The 24,010-nt window shown below is 44.6% G+C and overlaps 1 protein-coding gene across 1 annotated transcript in view; it reads right to left on the bottom strand.

Annotated features, from left to right (window-relative positions):
• The window catches only part of MYH9 (myosin heavy chain 9), a 78,185-nt gene extending 54,452 nt beyond the window's left edge, over positions 1 to 23,733 (bottom strand). Inside the window, exons 1-2 of the mRNA XM_056847468.1 lie at positions 23,668 to 23,733; positions 3,511 to 3,863 (exon numbers count right to left, since the gene is read on the bottom strand). Of these exons, the coding sequence (XP_056703446.1) occupies positions 3,511 to 3,843 (333 nt within the window). The 5' untranslated portion in view covers positions 3,844 to 3,863; positions 23,668 to 23,733. The remainder of the gene's footprint in view (positions 1 to 3,510; positions 3,864 to 23,667) is intronic.
• Between the last annotated feature and the right edge of the window lie 277 nt (positions 23,734 to 24,010).

Raw genomic sequence — 24,010 nt, 5'->3', positions numbered from 1 at the left:
CTCCAAAACGTCCTATCAGCCTTGCAAACTGAGGGCCGTGGCTTCCTTTATAGAGTCAAGCCATCTCATGTTGGGTCTTCCTCTTGTCCTTCAACTTGTCCTGGCATTATTGTCTTTTCCAGTGACTGTTGTCTTCTAATGTGAGCAAAGTACGATAGCCTCAGTTTAATCATTTTAGCTTCTAGGGACTGTTCAGGCTTGATTTGATCTATAACCCACTGATTTGTCTTTTTGGCAGTCTGCAGTCTCTATAACACTCTCCACCAATACCACAGTTCAAAGAAATCTATTTTCTTCCTGTCAGCTTTCTTCCTGTAACACAGCCTAACCCACCTCAAAGGGCTGTTAGGATAAGAGAATATCTCAGCCTCTTTTGAATCTGCCCCCCAATTGGGTAAAAATTAAGTAATATAATAATGTACATTTTTTAAATTGGCACTCTGACAAAAATTGGAGGCCTGTGGATATTGAGCCGCCTGAACCAAGTCCAAGAATGCTGTGTGGATCATCTCCCAATTTCATAGGACCTCATAATAGCTGGGAAAAACTTCATCTTGTAAGCTGCAACACTCCTGAAAAAGCATGTGAAAGCATTCTATGGATTGCAGTGAGATTTGAATCTGTTCAAGCTCCTAGCTAGAGAACAGCAGACTAAGCACTCACTATAGCAACAGCCCCGAGGATTTCCTCTCAGGGCTGTTACACCAAAACATCCACCCCATCAATCATTAGATGCTAAATTTCAGTTGCATACTCCTATGGAAAAGCAAGTCAGTTACAGGAATTGCTAACCATGACCTATGGAGATGGATGTGGGATGCACATGCCCATCCAGTAATTAATCGTAAGTAGAAGCAATGAGCCAGGACTCGAATGGAAGGCCACCTCAAGCAGGTTCTCTGGAGAGGCAGCATGGACATTATAAAGAAATATCCCAAAGAAGATGTTGGCAATAAGGTCCTGTTGCATAAAGGTAAGCCAAGCATTTACTTCTACTACCATGCTACACAAAAGAAAAAAAGCACCCCTTTTAAAAGGCAACCCTTGAGACAGGATGCAAAGGAAAACCAAAAAAAGGAAAAGCAAAGTCAAACACGACGTCAACTTGATAGTGAGCGGCTGCCTTAGAAAGGAAGAGGTTATTATCACACTTGTCTAACTGAATTCCAGGAAAAAGGGGAAACAAGATTGTTTTAGAAGTTTCTTGAATGAAGCAGGTATCAAGGAGGAAGTGAGCAGCGGACACAGGGAGAAGCAGGAGAGAATGTGGTGAAAAGCGTGGACAACTCAAGAGGGTCAGTTCCCACTTCATGTTGGCAGGCACGAATGAGGTTTTCTATGCACACAGAGATGCACAAGCATGAGAGAGCTACAATCAGTTCTCACCGCATGTCCATCATGGGTCCAACTACGTTTCTGTCTGGAAATACAACCCAATGTCTTGGAAGGTTTTCTTATTACAGGTTTAGCATCCCTTATCCAGACTGACCTGAAAACCGGACCCTTCGAACCAGCATGCAGGCAGATTAGCTTCTGGCTTCCGAGCGGCCGGACTGCGTGGATCTGACTCGCAGCCATGCTGCCCGGCCTTTCCGAAGTCTGGAGAAACTGGGCAGCGTGGCTGTGAGTCAGATCAAACTTTGGCAGCAGCGAGGGATGCTAAACTGAAGGCTGACCGTGCTTGCAGCATGCCCAGCTTTCAGTTTAGCATCTCCGCCACCGCACAAGTTCAACTGCGGCAGGGAGGGATGCTAAACTAAAGGCCGGCCTTCAGTTTAGCACCCCTCCCTGCCACAGTCGAACTTCAGATCTAAAATCCAGAAAGATCCAAACTACGGACCATTTCTGGTCCCAAGCTGTCTGGAGGTGGATACTCTGCCTGTATTCAATTATTGTTCGGTTTTTACAGTAATCCTTGGTCTTATCCAATGCTCAAGTTTTCTCCCTCCTTTCAAGTCTTCTCCCCTGGTACTTCATGCTCATGTCTATATAACCAGCTGCACTGGCAGGGGGATATGCAATTACTCCAAGTAAAGAGCCTAGTATTCTCTCACGTGCTTCTAGCCATCACACAGATAAAGTCTCTTTTACACTGTGCGTCCCAGGTTAAGACCACCAGTGCAGAAGCAGTATATGTAAAAATCAGTGAAAACTGTGAATCGGTTTCTCAAATCCGAATAGAATTATGCCCCTAAACATTTATATGGAATGACTCTAAAGCCTGTTAAGTAACTTCCAGTATCCCGTCATCTGGAAGCTTGAGCAGATAATTGACGGACATCAGCCATTATCCATGGAATTATTTATGTGGGAATCTTGTGCAAATGGACTGCACGTAGGATTGTAGCAAACAAAACTCAAGCAATAACTCTCAAGTTATATGGCTTCCCTATACCCAGCAACATTAAAACAGGTTCTAATGATGTGAGAAACTGAGAATGGCTCATTTGAGTCAACATTATTAACACCAATTAAAGCTAGAGTACTGCATACAAATCTGCAGATTAGCCCAGAATTAGCAGTTTAAATGTTTTAAAACTTTTTTTTATGCTTACTAGACCGACAAAGCCAAGTGTTTCGATCTAGCAAATCTATCAACTACCGGTACATAAAAATCGACTAGCAGAGTCCTGTGCCAAAAAATATAGACTCGGGCAAGAACAGCCTCACAAAATATATTTACCACCTTAATCGTGCCATGGATCAACATGTGTGAAAGATTAGTCGAAGCCCGGTACAAGTCATAGGTAACTGATTCATGCCCATGCAGTAAAGGAGGCGAAGATCCCTTCTCCACGGAGGCCCCGAAGTTTAAATTTTGGTTTAAACTTCAATGACTCCATTGAGACAGGCTGTTCGCCTCCATCCTTTCAGGACAAAAAGGTCAGCTTAATAAAAAATAGCCCTATCAAAGAACAAGCCTAATTAGTATCTTTTAGTCCTCTGTGAACCGGTGGTCATGCATCAGAAAACACACAAGATCTTAACGCTTTCTATATAACCATCAGCTTGAACAAGCAGTCCGGTGTCCTTGTTTCTATGGCAACAAACTCACCAGAGTTATGCTGCCACTTTCTTTGGTGGGGAGTGACCAGGAATGAGTAAAATCCAAATCACCTGCTCGGGATGTGTTTTACAGTCAGCATATGTTGGAAGTTAGATCTCAAAAAGAGGGCGGCCAGCTTGATATTAGTATTCCCTTCCATGGAAGGCATGAATACAAGAGACAAGTCATTACCATCAAAAGAATGTCAGATTTTGGGCTCATACATCTTGCTGACGAGCCCTAATGCCTCTTCCAAAGAGTACCGGTATGTCAAAATAAAACACATGCAAAACATGCAATTACTGCAATCCAATAACCTATGACATACCTCAAAGACTCCATTAAAGAGAAAACTTAGTGGTAGAAATCAGTGGGCAAAGGAGTATTGTAATACAAGGTACGTCCTAGAGTACTACCCAGCGTTTAAATGGACCCTAAATCAAGCAAATAAATTTATTACTTACGTAAATGAGCCCTGAGTAGTATCGCTCCTTCAGATTGTGTAGCACAGAGGCCTCGTTCAAGCAGGTCAGTTCTGCCATGTCTTCCACTTTAGAGAACTTGGGTGGGTTCATCTTTTGGATATCGTCTTTGTTCACTCTCACTTTCTTTCCATTTTCAGCAAGCTCAACAATTGCTTCATCACCCACTTCTTCCTTCAAGCTAGCTGGTTCAAACCCATTTTTCTCTGATGGAACCCACACCAGCTTCTTGGCTGCCCAGTCAGCCTGAGCCAGAGGATTGTTGATGAGGTTTCTGTCCACATACAGGTATTTATCAGCATCTCTCTGAGCCATGGTGGTTTATAACCAAGGACCTGTTAAAAGAAGAATTTTGTTATTATCATGGACACCACTGACATGACATTATAGTCATCTAGACTTTATACAAGTTTAATTGCCAACATCTTCAGATATCTAAATTTAATATGGCATTAGCGATCAAATTCCACTGAAAGCATTCCCCACTCAGGACAATACAGCGAACAACAGAAGCAAGAACATTTCACCTTGAGGGAGCTTTAAGTTTCATAAATCCCAAAACATAGGAAATAGTAAAATAAAGCACTTATTGAATCAGTGAGTATTTGGTAGCTGCAACACCACTCATTGCCAGATTGCTGCTATTTACCCATATCATGCAACCAATTCCCATGGCCCTACTGTGCAGATCAAAAAACTCCACATAACAGCTAGGAAAGATGGTTTTCGCAAACCCAGGAAACCTCCAAGATTTGGGAAAGAAAGAAAACCAAACAAAACAAAACCAAAAAATTAAACAGGGGGTTAAAAACCCAGGAAAACATAAAACCCACAACAACTGGGTAGCATTTTATGTTGCTGTAGAAACCCAAAAAGGCAAGGTAAGAGGACAGAGTCAAGGAGAGCACTCGAGGACTACAAGTGGAAAGGAAAGCTGAAGTAGAAGCTGGCAAGGAGACAATGAGGGAGGTGTGGGGCTCCCCTCCCCTTACAGTCCTTGCAGGTCTCCTGCTTGTTCTCTCAATTCTAGAACAAGATATGAAAAAAGCAGTGGAAAAATGTTTTACCGGGTTAGCAATCTACAGCTATTTGTACCAACAAGCCACAAGCCTCAGTAGGACCTCTACCCCATCCGGAAATGAGCTCCATGTTTTCTTTCTTCATTACACCCACAAGTCATAACTTAGAGCAGGCAACCCCAGGGCCATGTGGCATCTCTTAATAGGCAACAAGGTGCTCAGGATGACAGGAAGCTCATGCCAAGCCAGGCCTGTTGTGAGATGGTAAGGAAGAAGCGTAGAATCACTTGTGGTTCTCCAAGGGAAGAAAATAGGGGCAGGGAGAGAACGATTCAGAAATCTCCAGTAGAAAGCAGCAGTGCTACTGAATGAACCAGTACCCAACTTCTGCAGAGTTGCATTAGTGTTGCACCAAGCATCAAATAATTGTGATCTCTCGCCACTGGACAGAAAGAACCAGCTCCAACACGGTGTGTGTGTAAAGTGTCATCAAGTCGCAGCCGACTTATGGCAACCCCTTTTTGGGGTTTTCATGGCAAGAGACTAACAGAGGTGGTTTGCCAGTGCCTTCCTCTGCACAGCAACCCTGGTATTCCTTGGTGGTCTCCCATCCAAATACTAACCAGGGCTGACCCTGCTTAGCTTCTGTGATCTGACGAGATCAGGCTAGCCTGGGCCATCCAGGTCAGGGCCAACACGGTTACATTACCTAAAATAAAATTGAAACCACTGAGCAAGGAAAGGCAAGGGTTTGGAACGTCTAGCTAAGCCAAGTATTTCCACTGGCACAGTGTTAAGGGTGGGATAAGCTACAGGTCTCCAGCCTAACAAAGAGCCGGTGATTTTGATGGCTGAAGTTTGGCACTCAAGCTATTGAAGGGAGGGGCAGGGGGGAGCGCAGGAAACAAACTTCTGCCCATTGTATTCAAAAGATTGTCAAGACTGGCAGGACAACAGCTGCAGCCGAAATCTCCTCTACACAGCTTCCTGCAAATGCAATTTCCAAGAATTTAACTGCTTGCCTTTTTTGGCCATGATTGAGCAGGGCACACCAGAGAATGAGAGCATCCAGCTTGAATTAGGTTTTTCAGGAAATGATGAAACTGAAAGTAACTAGACTAAAAGGAGTTCTATAGTCAGCCTAAAATATTTTGTATTCCCTGAGGCCCTTTCTTGCTTCGAAGACATGCAGCTATAATGACTCATGCCCTTAAGAGAAGACAAGGAATTGTTCGGAAAGCCTCCTCCTTTGCCCCTTCCACGGCACCAGCTACCTGTAACAGCAAGGAACCCCTGACCTACATCAAGGAGTGCCAGCCTAGTTCTGCCCGGCCAGTCTTACAGGTATGACCTTGCACATTACACTTCCAGGGAGGGGACTGAGAAGAGTCTTTTCCAGCAAGGGTGTATCCATGCCAGCAATCCTGTCATACTTGACTTCACTTTTCTCCTTCACTGTCCCTTTACTGTTTATGCTTCCCATGTAAATTGCACACCTGCTCTTCGTAGAAGCACAAAGCTTAAAGTCTGGCTTTTGTGCAACAGTTACTTTGTTCAGCTTCCACTACAGTGGCAGTTTACAAACTGTGCAGCAAAGAAGCTACCTGCAGATGCATATACCTCCCCCATAAGATGCTGCAGGCCCACAAGCAGGAAGAAAAGGGGGCTGCAAGGAAGATGGGATTCACTTTGACTACAGTTCTCAAACTGTGTTGCAGAGTTCTGTAGCTCCCAAGGAACTCTCCAAGTTTTCTCTCCCCCCCACCCATGTGCCACACAAATTGCTCACCATCCATTCTAAGAATATGCAGTTACAAGGGACTGTAAACTATGTCTGTGATGAGCAGATAGTAATGAGGCTCCAAAAAAAAGGGCCGGCATTTTGCATGACCTGAGCAAGCATCTTAGAATCATGTCCAGGATCCTATTCCTGCAGCAGAATTTCCATGACAGATTTCCGGTGATGACTGAAAGTCTAGAAACAGATGTACTACAAGAAAAAAAGGTGACCGAGTGTAAACTGAGCATTAAAAGAGCTCTGCTAATTGAGATCAGATTGAGGTGCTCGCTTCTTGCCAGTTTATGGCTCATCGGAGGCACCACAGCCCATTGGTAGGGCATCTGCCTTGCATGCAGAGGGTTTCAGGTTCAATCCCGGATGCCTCCAATTAAGCGGATGAGGTAAGAAGGGATGTGAAAGACCTCTTCATGAAACCTTGGAGAGCCACTGCCAGTCAGGACAGACAATACTGATCTTGACAGAGTAATGATCTAACTGAGTACGAGTCAGCTCCATGGTCCCGTTCATAGATACAATTCGCTCAATATTGGCAAAAGACTGAAACACCAGCGATTCACCATTGAGAAGTATGGTCTATTCCAAGCTGTTTGAAACTGACCTACTGCTGAGGTTCAGAAAGCGACAACTTAAAGGGACATTAGTAACATAAATATGCTAGATAAATTTTCTGCATGTGGTTAAGAAGACAATTCCTTGGCTGTAATTATTAAAGAATACAATACAATTTATATTCTGATTCATAATGCTTATTTTAGCTTTGCTAAAGAATTCCTTCTGAAGGCTTCATTACTTTCATTAGGTAACTTAATATTATAAATTAAGGCTGCATTTTTGTAAGTTTTAATACAGATATTAAATATTAACATAAATATGTACTTTATTTGGGTGTAATGTTACACTGCCCTGACCTGGATGGGCCCTGGCTAGCCCGATCTCATCAGATCTCAAAAGCTAAGGAGGGTCGGATGGGAGACCGCCAAGGAAGTCCAGGGTCACTATGCAGAGGCATGCAAAGGCAAACCACCTCTGAACATTTCTTGCCTTTAAAACCCTATGGGGTTGCTTAAGTTGGCTACAACTTTGCAGCACTTCCCATCCCCAATGTTAAACTAATAAAAAATTAATTACTATTCAGACAAGTAATGATCAAGCTTGGCTTCCTCAGTGAAGCAGAACTCATTGCATGCTATAACCCAAAGTCTATGCACTTCAAAAAGAACTGGTAACAGACCACAAAAATGTGATACAGGCTCCCACATCCTCATGCAGTAGCACACTTCATGCGTCTTAGGCTCATCACATTTTTCTTCATGCTGTCAACTGAGGAGCCTAAATCACTGAGAGCTCCTGAAGAAATGCTAGCAAAGTTTGTTTAGTAGCACCAGAAAAAACAGGCTGTTCAGCACCTGGGGGAAAAAGTGGGCTAACGGACAATGCCCTGACCTCGACAGCCCAGGCTTGCCTGATCGCATCAGATCTCAGAAGCTAGGGTTGTGACGCAGAGGCAGGCCATAGCAAACCACCTCTGCTAGTCTCTTGCCATGGAAACCCTACAGCGTCACCTAAGTCAGCTGTGACTTGATGGCAAAAAGGAAGGGGGCTTGACAATGCGGTCCTAAACAGATTTTGCATTCTTCCTAAATCCATGGATTTAGGAAGAATGTAACTCTGCCTAGGATTGCACTGTAAAGCTCCTTTGCATCATTAGCATGATCCCTGCTTCATTTCCATCTGTACTACAGCTGAACTTTGGCATCATGTTTTGTCAGTTCTTGAACATCTACTATGTGAATTCAGGGAAGGCTTCGTCCAATCACCCCACTCAGCATGGGGGGGGGGAACCTGGAGCATTTGAGTCCTGTTTAGTTAATAGCACATTTTCTAAACATTTCTGCTGATCACTACCTTCAAATGAGGCTTTAATTGAAAGCAGAGATTTCTTTACAAGATCTCAGAGACTTCACAGAGTACCTCTGGATTCCACATGCAGAGGGCCATTCTCCAAGCAGCTCGTTCTACACCCAGTAACACAACTTGACATCTCCTACCCTACAAGAAAAGACTGCAAGCGAGCAGAAGAGGACTTGAACAATACAACACTGCTGAGAAGGCGAGTTTGCTTTCACTGTGCCGAATCCAGCTTCTTCCCGGAGCTGATCTGGTAATTACAGCATCAGCATATGAAGTCATGCTTGAAAACTAAACAGCAAGAGTGTTGGACAGGTAGCCACCCTTTGATGTGGGGGAAGGAAACACACAGAGAGAGTGCAATGGAGCACTTGCTATAATAGCAACTTGGGAGAGATTCTTCCTTGGCACACGCTCACACTGGCTCCTCACAACTTCATTTACAGCTGAGTTATCTCCATCTGTAACTCCTGTCATTATATCATCCACACTTCTCATTTTAGTTATGCTGAGATCCAGAAGCAGCTTGCAGGAAGAGTGTGCACAGTTCCATTCCCTTTTTTCCTGGGCAGAGGTACGTTCTCCATATTTCCTTGTTGGTTAAAGTAGCTTAACAAACCATGCAAAAATGCAGCCTCTGTGGCTTAGATTTGAGGTACAGACATTATGCAAGGATCTGCCGCTGTATTTTTACAGTGCCATAATCAACATTCTGACTTTGACTAGTTTTTAGGAATGTTAAACTATTATAGAGTTACAGTCAACCTTTTAAAATTCTTCCTAATACTATTTTTGGCCATTATACTATAAGGAAATGTTAAGGCTTTACCAGTTCTGTGGCCATCTAAGCAGAGATGCAAGACACATCTTAGCCACTGGAGCTTATTAGATACGTACCAACACGCTCTCAGTTTTTATCTGTACAGAACCATTTGGTACAAGTGAGCTACAAACACAATTTCCCCAGGAGCAAAGATCTTATAGCTGAAGCACAAAGGAAATAAAAGTTCATCCACCACCACAAATACTCAAACTCTTCGTCACATGGAACATCACAGTTTGAGAATTGAATATCATGAGGTACTGCAAACCTTTGATTTGGATACTGATCACAAGGATGTGCAGAGCTGAGCCATGATGCTTTCCATTTTTTACCTGTGAACTAGAGGAGAGTGTGGATTGCAAGGGTTTAAGGGCAACGAAGAGCCTCCTTTGTAGTAGGCAACTTGACCAGAAGGCAAAGGAAGGGAATTTTTTCTCGTTTCAGACAAACCAAGCTGGTTCCATCCAAGCTGAATGAGAGACACATACCCGGCTCTATCTGCTTATCTACTCCCAGCTTCCATTAATACCCACCAGGCATACTGGGCTATGTCATAAAATCTCCATCCAATTCATCTGCAGAAGTCCCTGCCCTAACTTACAGCAGGAGCCTGGAGTAGAAGACAGTCTACTTCTCAGTTGCATAATGATGATCTATTGCTTTCTTCTGACACCTGTTCCCTTCTCACCAGTACAAATCTGATTTTAGCAACAATTATTCGTATTCTGCTTCTCCCCCCCCCCCTTTGGAATTAGTACCATAAATACATCCCTCTGCATTTTATTCAACATCTAAAATTCAGAGAGAGCAAATGATGTGCTTCACATGTCTGGTTCAGTCTCTAAAATGACACCAGATCCTAGGCAGCCCTTCTTCACTCATGCCCCCCCCACTCCTACTATGCCTCCAAGTAACAAGAAATGGGCTAGGGAATCCACAGTCTTAAACTGACTCTGGCAAATTGTGAAGCAAAAGGGCAACAAACTATCTCAAATTTAGCTGAGAAACCTGTGCTAGTGAAGTTAAACAGAACAAAACCCCTAGATATGCCTTGCGTGGAGCAATTGGAAGCCTGGAAACCAGATGCTGCGCATGGTGGAGCCCAAATTCACTCCTCTTCTCCACCTACTGAACATTGCGGAGATGAGGAAGAACAGTGGCCTGAGGACCAAGCTATAATTCACAGTAACTGTTCAGGACTGGATCACCACAGAATCCCTACACAGCAGAGGACCAAGTACACTCAAGATGGGCTGCACCAACCTTTCCCCGCCAACACTTTCCCCTAACCATTTCTTTCCTTCCTCTTGGTGGATTTCTGAGACCAGCAGTAACACCTGCTGGGGGAAGACAAGTGTTGGTTAAGTAATCTAGTGCATTTTTTTTTATCCTATCCTTCCTCTAAGGGGCCTAGGGCAACAGACATGGCTCTCCCTCCACTCAGCATATCCCTTCTCTCCTTTAAAGTTGCTGTACTGCCACATGCCCCAGGTTTTTAGGAACTGGTCATGCCACCTACACCCAGTTCATAGCCAAGGGCAGGGGTCCTCCACCATCTTCCTGCTACTGCATTATGATTTTCACTCACTGTGGAACCTACAAGGATAGAATGGGAGGATATTCTGGAAAGATATTTAACTGAAACTGGACAGAAGGGGCCCACTACAACAGGCAGCGTGCTACCTTTTAGAGAACCTAGCAATCACATTTATTAAAGGTTCTGCATAGCCTCTAACTTCAGGTTTTGTGGGGGGGGGGACTTCATTGCTTTCTCCCATATCTTTGGCATCAAAAGTCATGTCTTCTCCGACTATTAAGAACAGGAAGATAAAAGAAGCAAAGCTCCCTCCAGGTTTTAGGATCATCTGGAAAACAGCAATTTCTGTCAGCAATTTTTTTCTCTCCAGTACTATTTATATAACCCCACCACCACCACTCTGTTTACTTTATCAGCGGACATCGAATTGTTTTTGTGACTCTGCAATTGCTCAACAAGGTCAGCATATTAAACACAAGACCGCTTTAAAGAAGAATTTGGTCTGAAAGTGACTAGAATACAGTATTTAAGCATACTTTGCTTAAAGAACAATGAATATTAAAGCCCACATTGTTTTCCTTGTTACAGCCTCACGTTATCACTGATAGGCAACTGCAGAAGATGCTTTACACTGAAGTTGCTGGACAATGAAAAACCAACCATTTCAGTTGCAGTTCTACCAAAAAAACAAGGAAAGATGTCAGTTTTCGTTTGACACTATTTTGGAGCACTTTAACAATCCCATAGACTGAAACTTGCTTGAATACTACTGAGCCCCCTCAGCAGTCTGTTCCTTTGACTGGGTGAAGCCTTACTACAGAGCAGCCCTGCAGGAGTTTGTAATGCTGCTTTTAGAAGTGATTTGCTGGAGCCAGCCTTGGTTCTGCTGACAGGACTTTTTTCCCCAGGCTGCCCAAGCAAGGCTTGTTCAAACCAACAGAAAAAACCAGCCATAAGATGTAATTACACAGCAGATGCTGCTTCACTGGTAGGAGCGGTGCACAGGTTAAACAAGGGGTGAGGAGGTTCAGATGCACTATACAACCATGAACGGAAAGCTATAGAGCCCAATTCTCTGGGCCGGCTCTGACTCTGCAAAGAAACTGGGCCTCTCATCCATTGGAAGCAACATACCCAGAGGCTTGCTCTCTAAACATGAAGCATGAGAACCACTTATAGAAGGTTTCTGTAGTTGATGCAGCTCTTTGAGAGACTCCGCAGACAATGGCAAAAGTGCAGATGAGAAATGTGGCTGTTTGACATCCAGGCCTGTTCCTGTGGCCTCGTTGACACAGACCTTTAGGGTTTCTATAACATTTCTGTACACAGTTCTGCGATGGTAGGGGTTAAAACAGTGGCTAAAACCGACTATTAGGGGGAAGTGCTACCAGCTCTCCGTGTACCGGTATATTTGATCAAACAGAACATTTCAGGATGACACATTTGCTAGGTGACATTTTCAGGAATACACCAGTTGACTTTGGGATTCTGAAAAGGGAGCCCCCCACCCACACTTTACCAACAGGATAGTAATACTGATATTGAACACAAGAGAGTTCAAGGCAATTAGCAAATACAAATAGTTGTTACCAGGGTGGCATGGGGGTGGGGGAGCTGGGAAGGCCATTTTGTTAATGGAGTCCAAAACCTCCATCCGATGAAGGGAAGTTTGACTCTAAGAACTTATTATAGCCCCCAAAATATCACTGGTCTCTATGGCGCTACTGGACTCAAATCTAGCTCTCCTAACTACAGACCAACACGGCTAGCCTCTGAAACAAAACCTGTATGATTCACTTGGGAATTTTTAAGTTCCTCCTTCAAATGCAGGACGAGCTTCCCATCTTAAGTCAGCCTTTGTTTCAAATAAAAGTTTTCCCCTTCTCAGACAATTCACTTAAACAGCATGATTAAAATTATTTAGACCAGAGGTGTTGAACACATTTGTTACGAGGGCCGGATATGACATACATGTCAGTTGGTCGGGCCAGGCCATGCCTCGCCAGCCCCGGTTTGGACAGGGCTGGCTGCCTCGGTTGACTCGCGGGCCAGATAAGAGCTCTTAAGGGGCCGGATCCAGCCCCTAGGCCATATGTTTGACACCCCCTGACTTAAGACACTTCTGCTAGTGAGAAAATAACATATTCCATTTCATTCTATAACATAACTGTCTAGGTTGTTTGGCAAACTGGGGAATACAATCGTCCCAATTCAACTTATCCTATTCTGTATTTCACACAAATCAATGGGAAAATGCTGTGACACAGAACTAACTTATGGCCTTGAGAATATTTATCCTCCAGGACTTGCCATTGACCAGATGAAGAGGCCAGCCACCACTGGATAGTCTTGTAGTAAATATGATGCACTTTTCTGACAAATAAAAGAAAATTCCCCTGCAAATGTGTTGCCTTTTCAAGATCCATATCACCCCCTTCTCAGGGGTTATGGTTTGGAGGCACACACTACTTCCGCGTTCCATCTACTGATGCAGCTAACTGCTGCAATTGCAATAAGCTGCTATTGCATTGCAACAGAGACCCTATCGCAAAAGCCTAGTTTCCAAGGAAGGCGAGAAAACAGGAAATCAGCTGACTAACCCTGCTATAACACGGCAATTGCAGAGTTGGGCCCAGGACACGTTGTACTCAAGAGCGAAGCTGATACTAATTAGCTCTGCTTAGAGTACAGGAACCGGTGTGTGGAAACACACTTGGGAGGTAGCTGCTTGTGTCAGACTTCATCATTAGCACACTTAAGCTCAACTGGCAATTTCCCAGCATTTAACTTGGAATAAGATATTCCAAACTTTAAATCTAATACACCATGCTCGGCAACTGTTGTTTCCTATTACCATGTGTGCAGTGCAATACATGCCTTCTCAGCAGAGTCAAGAGACAGTATGCCCACAAGGAAAACATTCCAGAGGGAGAACACATTCTTCATGACCACTCAATAGAATAATCTTACTTTAAGACGACAACAGCGGCTTAGGAGACTCCAGCCCATCCCTGTTGCTCAAAGAGCTTGGTTTAGAGTTCACCATGTCTCCCCAGGCAACAGGATCTTCAAGACAGGCACAGGACATTGCTCAAGACTTAAGCAAGAGTTCCTGTCCTCACTGGCTTTGAAAGCTCAGCGTGAAACACTGCCAACAATACCTCCAAAGCATGCTACAAAACAGATCATATAGCTATACTTGCCCATCTTGTCTCACAGGTGACTGACTACAAAACAGATCATATAGCTATACTTGCCCATCTTGTCTCACAGGTGACTGACTACAAAGGGGCAAAGGTTGAATATTTGCTCTGCTTTAGCATCCCACAGCTGTATGGTGGAGAGCATCAAATTCACTTCTCCTAAACAGCTGTGATCATGCCTGAGTCTTCGGGATCTTTCACAGGCAATAACTTTCCCACTAAATTCTTCCTTTAATTAAAGCATTCTATCTCTCCTCCCAAAGCAGAAGCTGTTGAATCGTTACTTGGCTTAGGATCTCCAAATGCAGATGGCCACCAGCCAGAAGACATGTAGCAAACTGGGGCAACTGATTCCTAGTAGAGAGGTAATTTGTGGGGGAGAGCACTGAACCACCCCTCCTATTGCCTGGCCCCCTTCCCAGCACCCACCAGTTACTACACACAAATTCATTTCTGACCTTGAAGCCCAGTACAGAAAGAAGCACAGCTGAAGATTTCCATAACCCTTCCATTACTTCTCCACTGGAAACCACTCACAGAGTTATATTCTGCTGCTCAACAAGGATCCCTATTTGAAGATATTAGATTGCTGCCTCCAGTGCTGTTCTGGAGGCCTCACTTCAAAAACGATGTGGACAGAATGGAGTGGATGCAGAGGAAAGTGACTAGGATGATCAGAGCCCTGGAGACCAAGCCCTACGGGGGAAGGCTGAGGGACGTGTGAATGTCCAGTCTGGAGAAGAGGAGGTTGAGGGGCAGCATGATTGCTATCCTTTAAGTATCTGAAGGGCTGTCACATAGAGGGGGGCAGGGAACTGTTTCGGTTGGCAGCAGAGGATAGGACTCTCCATAATGGGTTTAAGTTACAGGCAGAAAAGTACCAGCTGGATATTAGGGAAAACATTTTAACAGTAAGAGTTGTTCAACAGTAGAATCGGCTGCCTAGGGAGGTGGTGAACTCCCCCTCTCTGGCAGTCTTCAAGCAGCGGCTGGACAAACACTTGTCAGGGATGCTTTAGGCTGATCCAGCATTGAGAAGGGGGTTGGACTAGATGGCCCCCTCCAACTCTCTGAATCTATGTATAGTTCCACGATCATACTTAGCAAAGTTAGGGATTTTTACTAGTGTTATCCTTCCATTTCCAGTATCCTGGCCAATGTATATTTATCACAGATCGAGCTTCCCACTGCAAATTACTCAACATCCCATTTAAAAAAAACAGATCCAGAAATTGAAATACAGATCTTGTATTTATCCTGACCGCAGTGGAAATAAATTGGTCATTCTTGCAAGATTCCTCATGATCTGCTAGCTACAAACCGGCAAGCCCCAAGTAGCTTTAGGACTGAAGCAAAAAAAAAAAAGCCTTCTCTTCTACTGTAGCAATGCCAGGGAAAACTAAAACACATTCTTGCTTGTGCATACAAATCCTTAACTCTCACCTTTACAGCTTCAAATTTATGCTGCACAAACACAAGGAATAAAAGCACCACATGCAGCCCTGCAATATAACTTCAGCAATGCCCTTAAACTGAAGTAAACTAGAATCGTAAGGATCACGGCTCCCTTAACTAAGCTACTTGGGATGGCTGCTTCTCTGGGCTGAACAGAAAGCAAGGTAAAGACTCCCCCACACCAGCTTAATAGAAGTTAAAACTACTGAAGCGTTCACCACTAATGAGAGTTACAGAGTAGAGTGTTTCAGGGCCAAACTTAAGGTAAATGGCAACAATTTTGTGTTTAAATGTATAATTGCCCCATTATGTATAGAGGGGGCTGGGGTAAAAGGACACAGGGGTTGAGAAAGCTGAACATAACACTCAAGGCTGACTATCCACACCCTCCTCTCAACAGCTTGTCCCTGAGTCAAGATAACCTCCAGTACTGGAGCCCTGCCAAGAAAAAGCTCTCAGGAAGGAAAGCCAAACTCAGAGACCCCACATTTGTGATGATTCGTGTCAGCCTAGGGCTGCACAGACCTGAGAGTGGGCCCACCATTCTCCGCCTAATCCGCCTCACAGGGTTATCGTGAGGGTGAGACAAGGAAAGGGAGAACCATGCCGGTCCCAACAAGGAGACTGGGATCAAAACGTATAGGTCAGATGTGCCAATGGCAGCTGATCAGGCTGAGCCTTAACTAAAAGAAGAGCAAACCGGAAACTGCTATCACTCAACGAAGAAAAACTCCCGTCTCAGCTCAACATCCAAAGGAAATAGTTCATTTGTTTAAAACCAACAGCAGCATCAAGGAAAAACTAAGTGTTCCTGTGTCCCATGACCTAACAAAAATATGCACTGTTAGGCCAAATCAGCCTGTAGTTCTTGCTAAAAAGAGCTGTGTTTACCCAATTTTAAAAGAAATAAACGTTTCTTAAAACAAGTTTCTCAACTCAGTTTACTTGAAACAGCTTCTCATTTAACTATGGCCTTTTATGCATGGGTTGGTCCCGTCGCGGTCACACACACACACCCCAACTACTTGGGGCTTTGTTTTAATTATGTATATATTTTCCGACCTTCAGAAGTCACTTCACTCTCCCCTAGCATTTTCCGGATGCTGTTTTACCCCGAGTTTAAAGTCTGCCTCAATCCCAAATCGAAAGCCGGTCTTGTGCATACTTGTCATTTCGTGTTTTTCTCCCCATGCCCATTCTCACTTCTCCCTCCCATATGTCTGCCCCGCCTCATCTAACCCCTCCCCTCGAAGCCATTTGCGAATGCACTAGCGAGAGAATGCTTGAATACATCATGCCAATAAAGGTGACTGAAACGGAATGCTTGAATACCATGAGGCTGCATATTTGGTCAGTTTCACAGTGACTGTGGGTCAGTTTCAGTTCTCAGCAGGATGGAAGAGAGCCTGGCTGATTTGCTGCCCTCCCTTTATATGTGTCCCCTTACAGGCATGAAAGCCTTTTTTTTTTTGGTCTGTGAGTGCAAGACTACCGATGGTACAATGAATGGCACAAATAACTGCCAGTGTTCTTACGTTCTTATGACCCCTACATTGAGTTACGCAGAAACAAATTGGTCTTTGGCGGGAGGGTCCACACCCTTCTCTGCTTTGGCTGTAAAATGGCCAATCTGTTCAGATCAAATGAAAGAATCCTGCTGAGGGGCTGGTGAAGTATTTAAAAACACCACAGCCAATTACAAAGCAGCATTTTCAGGGGGAGGGGCTCACGTGTGGTTCAGAAGCTCCGCATTTTCACGGTCAAACAGGTGGGCACAGAAGAAACGCAATACAGTTGGCAGGCCAAATTAAGTTTTTAAAAACACCGCTGAGTGTTCACCCAAGTTCAGGACTTTGAATCATCTGGATCCCTCGACCCCTCCTTATTCACAGTGCATGCACTAGCAGGTATGCAAGGGCCGTACTAAACAGATTGCCCCTCATACCATCTTGCCAGTCACACTTGCATGAAGGAAGGAATGCGTGACTTCTGCAATTCCTTCAAAATATAAAAGGAGTAGCAACACTAAAGAGCTTAAGAGTCTGGCTGTGTCATATGTTGCAGAGTGAATATAAGTCTGTAAAAATGCCACAGTAGTGCTATGCAAATCAATATTAAGGACTAATACTTAAGAAACCATGGACATGCCCTAAAAGATCACAGGACAAGGTTACATAAGAAGAATAAATCCATAATTAATGTTGGCACAGAAGCGGCCACTAACAATGTGTTAATTTAACTGGATACACACCCATGTGTCCTTTGAAGGGATGAGTGACTGTGCGCAGTTCACACACTGGTGTTAAGTTTTCAACAGCTCCTTTCCCACATCCTTTAACTACAGGAATGCCACGTACAGCTTGTGGGGGATGGTTCTGCAGGTAAGGAAAAACTCAAGGTACAAGTTCACCTAAAGCAAACTGCAAAAGAGATGCAACACCAGCAAGAACTCTTGCTCCTGCAGGAAACCCAGCACTCCCACAGTTCTGCCTCCTCATATAGGAGGCTGTATGTAGACAAGGAATGCACATTAGGTCAGAAGATATTTGCCTAAAAGCCGACTGCACACAGGGACAGAGTTTGCATATGAACATGGCACTACTAGACTTCTGCGCTCTTCGATCTGTTCGTGCAAAGGAGAATAGTCCCAGTTATCATTAGATCTATAAAAATCATGAGCTCTTTTAAAGTACACGGATATCATTTTCCAATGAAGTTTCAAAGCTCTTGTTCGTTACCTGTGTGTACACAGGATCCTCTGGCTCGGAGCTTGCCTTGCAGGCATATAAAGGTGACTACCAGAGTAGATAAAAATAAATGATTTTTAAAAAAAAGCAAATTAAAAAAATTACATCAGATTTTTTTTAAAAAAATGCTTTTTGAGTAAAAAACTAAAGAGAGTTTTCTATTTAAGATACATTATAGTCCAAAACTAATCATGAAATAAGGATTAGTTTTTAATTATGCAGCAGGAGGCTTTACATTCATGCCATGCTTACATTTTTGGGTAAATGAATTCCATTAACCCATTCACAATGTCATGCTCTTCCAGAAGTTTCTATTAGATTATTTTGGGCAATTTTTCTATCCAGAAGATATTATCATAGATGCTTGGTTCTGCAGTTCTCAAAGCTGTGAATTTGTGTCTGCAGAGATAACATGCCTCTCCTTCACAGTAAAAATGCTATAAAATAAACATGCAGAGTTGAGAACAAGTCCTTAATCCCATTGTTCCTTTGCAAACAGAATCAAACCCTTTACCTCACCTCTTAAGTGCTAAAGTTCAATGAACAGAAGATTGTTTGGAGTGGAAGAGATCTGCACAAGGAGCCAAGTGTGAGGAAGGAGGGGCAAACAGTAAAAATGAAAGTGAAACCTTTCAAGCAGAATAGTCTACAAGTCGTTATGCAGGAAACCATGATTTAAATCTACTCTTAGCGATTTAAATCAAGTCCACCCTGGTGGCTACATGAGGAATTTATGTTGTACAAATGTCTTTTAGAACTGCTTTTTATAATTCGATCATGGGTTCTCTACGAAAGTCCAGTATTCTCCAAGGAAGCGTTTACTAGTCACAAGACCTGCGCAGCACATATGACTGACCACAGTTGGGAATGCCTGTACCTTCCCGAGGCTCCACCAGGAGATTTCAGCCTGTTTAGTCCTCACAAAGAAGGGATCAGTGCAACCCTGTGCAAAATGGGGGGGGCTGTCCCCCCAACCTAACTGCTCATATCTAAATAGATGATAAAGACCAATTCAGATAGCAGACTGACTAAAAGGTTTTAAGACAGAAGCTTCCTACAGATGGGAGTTCAAATCATGCCAGGTCCCAAGCATGCCATATTTTATCTACACACACCAACCTTGTGCAAAATGGGCTCACTAAAAGTTGGTTGTTAGTCTGAAACATGGTGTCATTTACTGGCATTTCCAAAAAGGACAGTACTTTAGCCTGCCAGCTGCAGCAACACAAATGCCAGCCCCAAAGCGAAATGTTTTCATGCCTGATTGCTTCTGACATACCTGAACACCTGCAGTGTTTAAGTACACAAAGCAAATTAGACACACGCAGCTCAAAGGAGCACAAGCGCTCCCTTGCTATAACTGAAGGCAAAGCCCACAACCCTCATCCAGTGGAACTTTCCAGTCCTGGGCTGTTCTCAGAAACCAGAAGGATTACTATGGCCCGCAAAGGGGGGGGGGACAGTTTTGATGGCCAGTATGCAAACTCATACATGCAAGTGTTCTGGTGAGGGGTCAAGTCGCACTCTTTTAAAAAGCAGCCCTCCATTTTCCCCTCCCGAGGTCGGAGGGCCTCCACATAAGACATAATAAGCGATCATTACTAAAAACAAAAACGGCCTCTCCCCCTGTGCATGAACAGAAGTGCTTTCCGCTCACACACAAGGCTCTCGGATCTTGCACAAGTCTTTCCATCAGAGTTGAAACAATCATCTGGAGACTGTGCATCAAGCCACATTGCTTATATCAAGCTATACTAGTAGCAGAATGCAATTGGGGTGTGGTCCTGCACAGCTAAAAAAGGAGGTAACCACTTAATAAAACTCAGCGCTGAAGGGCTTTCCAGCATGTTTCCAAGACTCTCTCTTAGGTACGGTAGTATCTAGCTGCATTATGCAACACAACATTTAAGAAATGCCAAGTATTGCTGTTAATTAAACAATTCTGTGACCCTCATAGGGGCCGTATCTGAAGTTGAGATTAAATCCTTAAAAGGAATCGAACAAACAGGAGAGGAGGGGAAAAGAAGGGTATGCACAAGGGAGAGGAATCTGAACTTATGCTGCACCAAAGCTATGTTTTTACTGCAACTTTTATACTGGAGCTGAGCCTCTCTCCCTCACTTTGGTCACAGGCTGCCCAGGTGCTCTTATTACAGCTATCAGCAGATTAAACAAGAGGGGAAAACACTTCAACTAAGGCAAAAAACATCATAATTTTAAGTGGACAGAATATATGTGTGTGCGCATACACATACACACACTCCATCCAGTTAAAATTATATAAGTGGGGTCGTCACCAGGCCACTGAGAATCTGATAACATAAGCCCCTAAGTAAAAGCCCGGGTAAAAAGATTTTATTTAGCCTAGTGCCTAAAAGACAGTAGGTGACACACAACCCTCAAGGGGAAGGGCAATTCAAAGGCAAGATGCCACCACAGAAAATGCCCTCTTTAGTCACCACTTGCCTCACCACCAAAGGCGGGCACACAGAAAGCAGGGCTTGAGAGGCAGGCTGAATAGTATGGGAGGAGGTGGTCCTTCAGGTACCGTGGCCTCAGCCATTTAGGAATTTAAAGGTAAGAAACAGCACTTTGAATTGTGCCTGGAAACAGACAGACAACCAGCGCATATCTCTCAGCACAAGAGTGATACGATCCCTGTAACCAACCTCTGACAGTAGCCTGGCCGCCATATGTTGGACCAATTGAAGTTTTTGAACCATTTTCAAAGGCAGCTGCTCACAGAAAACATTACAGCAATCTAGCTTGGAAGTGATCATAGTGGTCACTGTGGCCAGATCACGCTTTTTGAAGAATGGCTGTAGCTGGTGAACACAGTAGTATGAAGGCTATGTGTACAAGTGCCCCTGCTACCAGCCATGGATCCAGAGGGACATATGGGATGGAACTGCCTTCTGGGGAAGTTCCTAAGTTAGCATTAATTAATACATTAGCAAGCCCAGTTCTACATCCCACACCCCCACAAAAACAAGTCAGCTCCTGCTAACTTCCACCATATGTTACATTAAATTGCCCCTAAAACAGCTCAAATGCCATGTCATGGCTCCCAAACCATCCAACCAACCAAGTGAGCAACTAAAAAATATTATTTCATTTCAACTGAGCACACAAGTCTAGCCCCATCTTCAGACAACAAGCCTATGAGTCAGACAGTATTAGCCTGTTCAAAGGTTTGCACTTCCCTCCAATGAGACAGTGATAAGTAAACCCACAGACATTTTTCACCTGATGACTAAGACAGGACACAACTTTCTAGAAGAAGTAATTGAGTGCACAGTCGTTACTTGGCACTCAGTTTTTACACACCTATGCTTGGGGGGCGGGGGAGGAGAGACTGCATTTTACCAAGAGCTGGAGCTGCGTGTTAACCCAAGACAGTTCAGAAACTTCTGCATGACTTTATGCAGATGAGCCTCTACAGAAAGAAGAGCAGAGACATCAATCTTTTAAAACTATAATAACTACACAGCTCAAAAAGCCAGTTTCAACAATAATTCCAAGTCAGAGGGCCACACATTAACAGTTTCCAGCCTTTGCTAGAACTATATACTTGCCCCCCTCAAAGATTTTATATAAGGGTCACTTATGGGTGGTCCATAAGTGTTCTGCAGATGCAAATCATATTCTGCAGATGCAAATCATTTCTCCAAGTGTGAGTCAGACAGTTCTATAAAATCCTGAAAGCAGTTGAGATGACATATTTCTCAGGTGTGTCAGCAAGACAAACCTGCATGGCATTACATTTCATGTTACAGTTACCTACACAGGCGGGCACAGGAAAGATGCTCCCATCCACAAAACAGCTAAGCAAGCCTTTAAAAAGGAAGCTTCTTTTGAAAGAACGCCACTAATTTAGATGTGCAGACAGGGCCACACATCAGAGACCCGAGAAGGAAAACCAAGACTATTTCCAAGAGCTTGAGAGAAAGGCAAACCATAGCAGGAAGAAAAGAGCATCAGACATTAACAGCTTCCATTAAGGCACTGGTTCCCAACCAGGGGTCCGTGGACCCCCAGGGGTCCGCGAGAACTAAATTAAGGTCCGCGAAACAAAGTTATAAACCCATAACAAATTAACATTTTCAATTAAAAGTTCTCTTAGAAAAATATATATTCAAATATTATTCTAAGCTTAATGTTTAACTAACAGTTATGATTAAAGTTTATTTTCAAATTCTCTGAATTTTTATTTTGAACCTTGGGGTCCCTGCACCGAACAAAAAAGTCCTAGTGGTCCCTGGTCAAAAAAAGGTTGGGAACCACTGCATTAAGGTCTTGAAACTCGAAAGTGTTGCACAGAAATGGGGAGAGAGTGTGACAGGCAGGCAACTGTTATAACGTGAAGACTCTCTCAGGATGTTCTAACCCTAAATGGCACAAATACGAGACTGAAAATCATGTCAGTACTCAAGAACCAGAAGCAAGAAACAAGGACTCTGCCCTTTTTAAACCCTGCTACATCACAATCAACAGTTGTCAAATAAGAATGTTTTAAGGAGTCTCACACTCCCAAACGCATCATTTTCCACGCAGACTAGCAGCATATAGCTAACAATGCTTGCCAGAAACAATGAGCAGCAAGTCTGCAGCCGATTCCTCCCCCCCCCCGCTTTTAATGTGGGTGCACAATGCCCACCATTGAGACTGGCAGCATGGGGGAAAGTATCCCAGCAGGCTCGCAGGTTGGAATCAGGGGAGGAGGCCAGATTAAGCAACAACGGGCATATTCCACCGCCACTGACCGAAAGTAAAGGCTGGGGAGAAAAAGAGAGTTCGGCCCAAGCGGATAAGAGGGGAGCGATAGGAACTCCAAGAGACCGTCTTTGCAAGCTTCGTCTTGCCCCGTCACTCCCTCCTCCCCTCTCGCGGCTTGGCTAATACGGAGCCAACTGAATGAGGAAGTCGAGCTCCGAGGGCGGAAGCCAAGCCCAGCGCAAGGTCTGCAGCGGGATTGTCAGCCCGTGACTCAGGCGGGAGTCCTGACAGCTGCCAAGCGGTCCTCCTCCCGCTGCCCGTTACTTCCCGGGAAGGAGCTCTGGGGGGGGGATTTGGGAAGGGGGGGGATTCAGCAGGAAAACCCACGTTCCCAGAGCTGCAAGAGGTCAAACAAGAACAAGCCATTGCAATGCACCAAAGAGGAAACAGAAGCACAAGAGATCAGCGGCTTTCTCTCCCTCGCTCAGGCCACAATCCTACGCACACTTACATGGGAAATAAGCCCTACTGAATTAAGTAGGGTTTCTGAATAAACACGCATAAGGCTGGGATTGCTTTTTTTTCCCCTCTAAGCAGAAAGGGAGCAAAAGGCAGGAAACGAAACATAACGCTGGTGCACCAAGAGGAAAAAGGAGAAACGTTTAAGTGGCCTCGAGCGTGGAAACGCCTTTGCAAGCAAGTCCCCACCCAGAAGAGAGCCGAGCCTCCCCTCTTTCCCAACAGCGGACGGCTGAATCGGTGGCAAAGGGACTTCCCGGGCCGCAGCTCGCCTGGCAAGAGGAGGGAAGGGCAGGGATTAAACCACGCCCGCCCGCGCTCCGAAGAACCACATCCCGCCGGCGCCAAACTGAGAGCCAAGCGTCAGTTTTACGTTTCCCGTCCCGCACCGACCCCGGGCGGGGGCTTCACCTGAGTCTGGCCAAAGCCTGTTGGAAGTACTGCCGCTATCGCGGCTCCGGCTCCTCACGGTGGGGGCGGGGGGGGGAGGCGGAAACGCCGACTCGGTAACCGGCACCTTCACAGGGAGAGCGAGAGAAAATCCCAGCGCCCCACCCGCCGCGCCGTCCTCGCTTCAACGCCTCCAACTCACCGGCAACGGCGAGGTTTCAAGCCGGGAGGGAGCGGCCGCGGCTAAGGACGGCAACGCCCTCTCGCCGTACTGTTAGCCAATAGGAACGCGGGTTTGTGCTGACTGAGGTCCCCTTTCCTCCAATGGCGGTTCAAAAGGAGGGCGGCGCTTCTGAGGAGGAGG

Source organism: Euleptes europaea, chromosome 3 (assembly GCF_029931775.1).
Source record: "Euleptes europaea isolate rEulEur1 chromosome 3, rEulEur1.hap1, whole genome shotgun sequence".
NCBI lineage: Eukaryota > Metazoa > Chordata > Lepidosauria > Squamata > Sphaerodactylidae > Euleptes > Euleptes europaea.
This window is presented reverse-complemented; position numbering and strand designations above follow the sequence as displayed.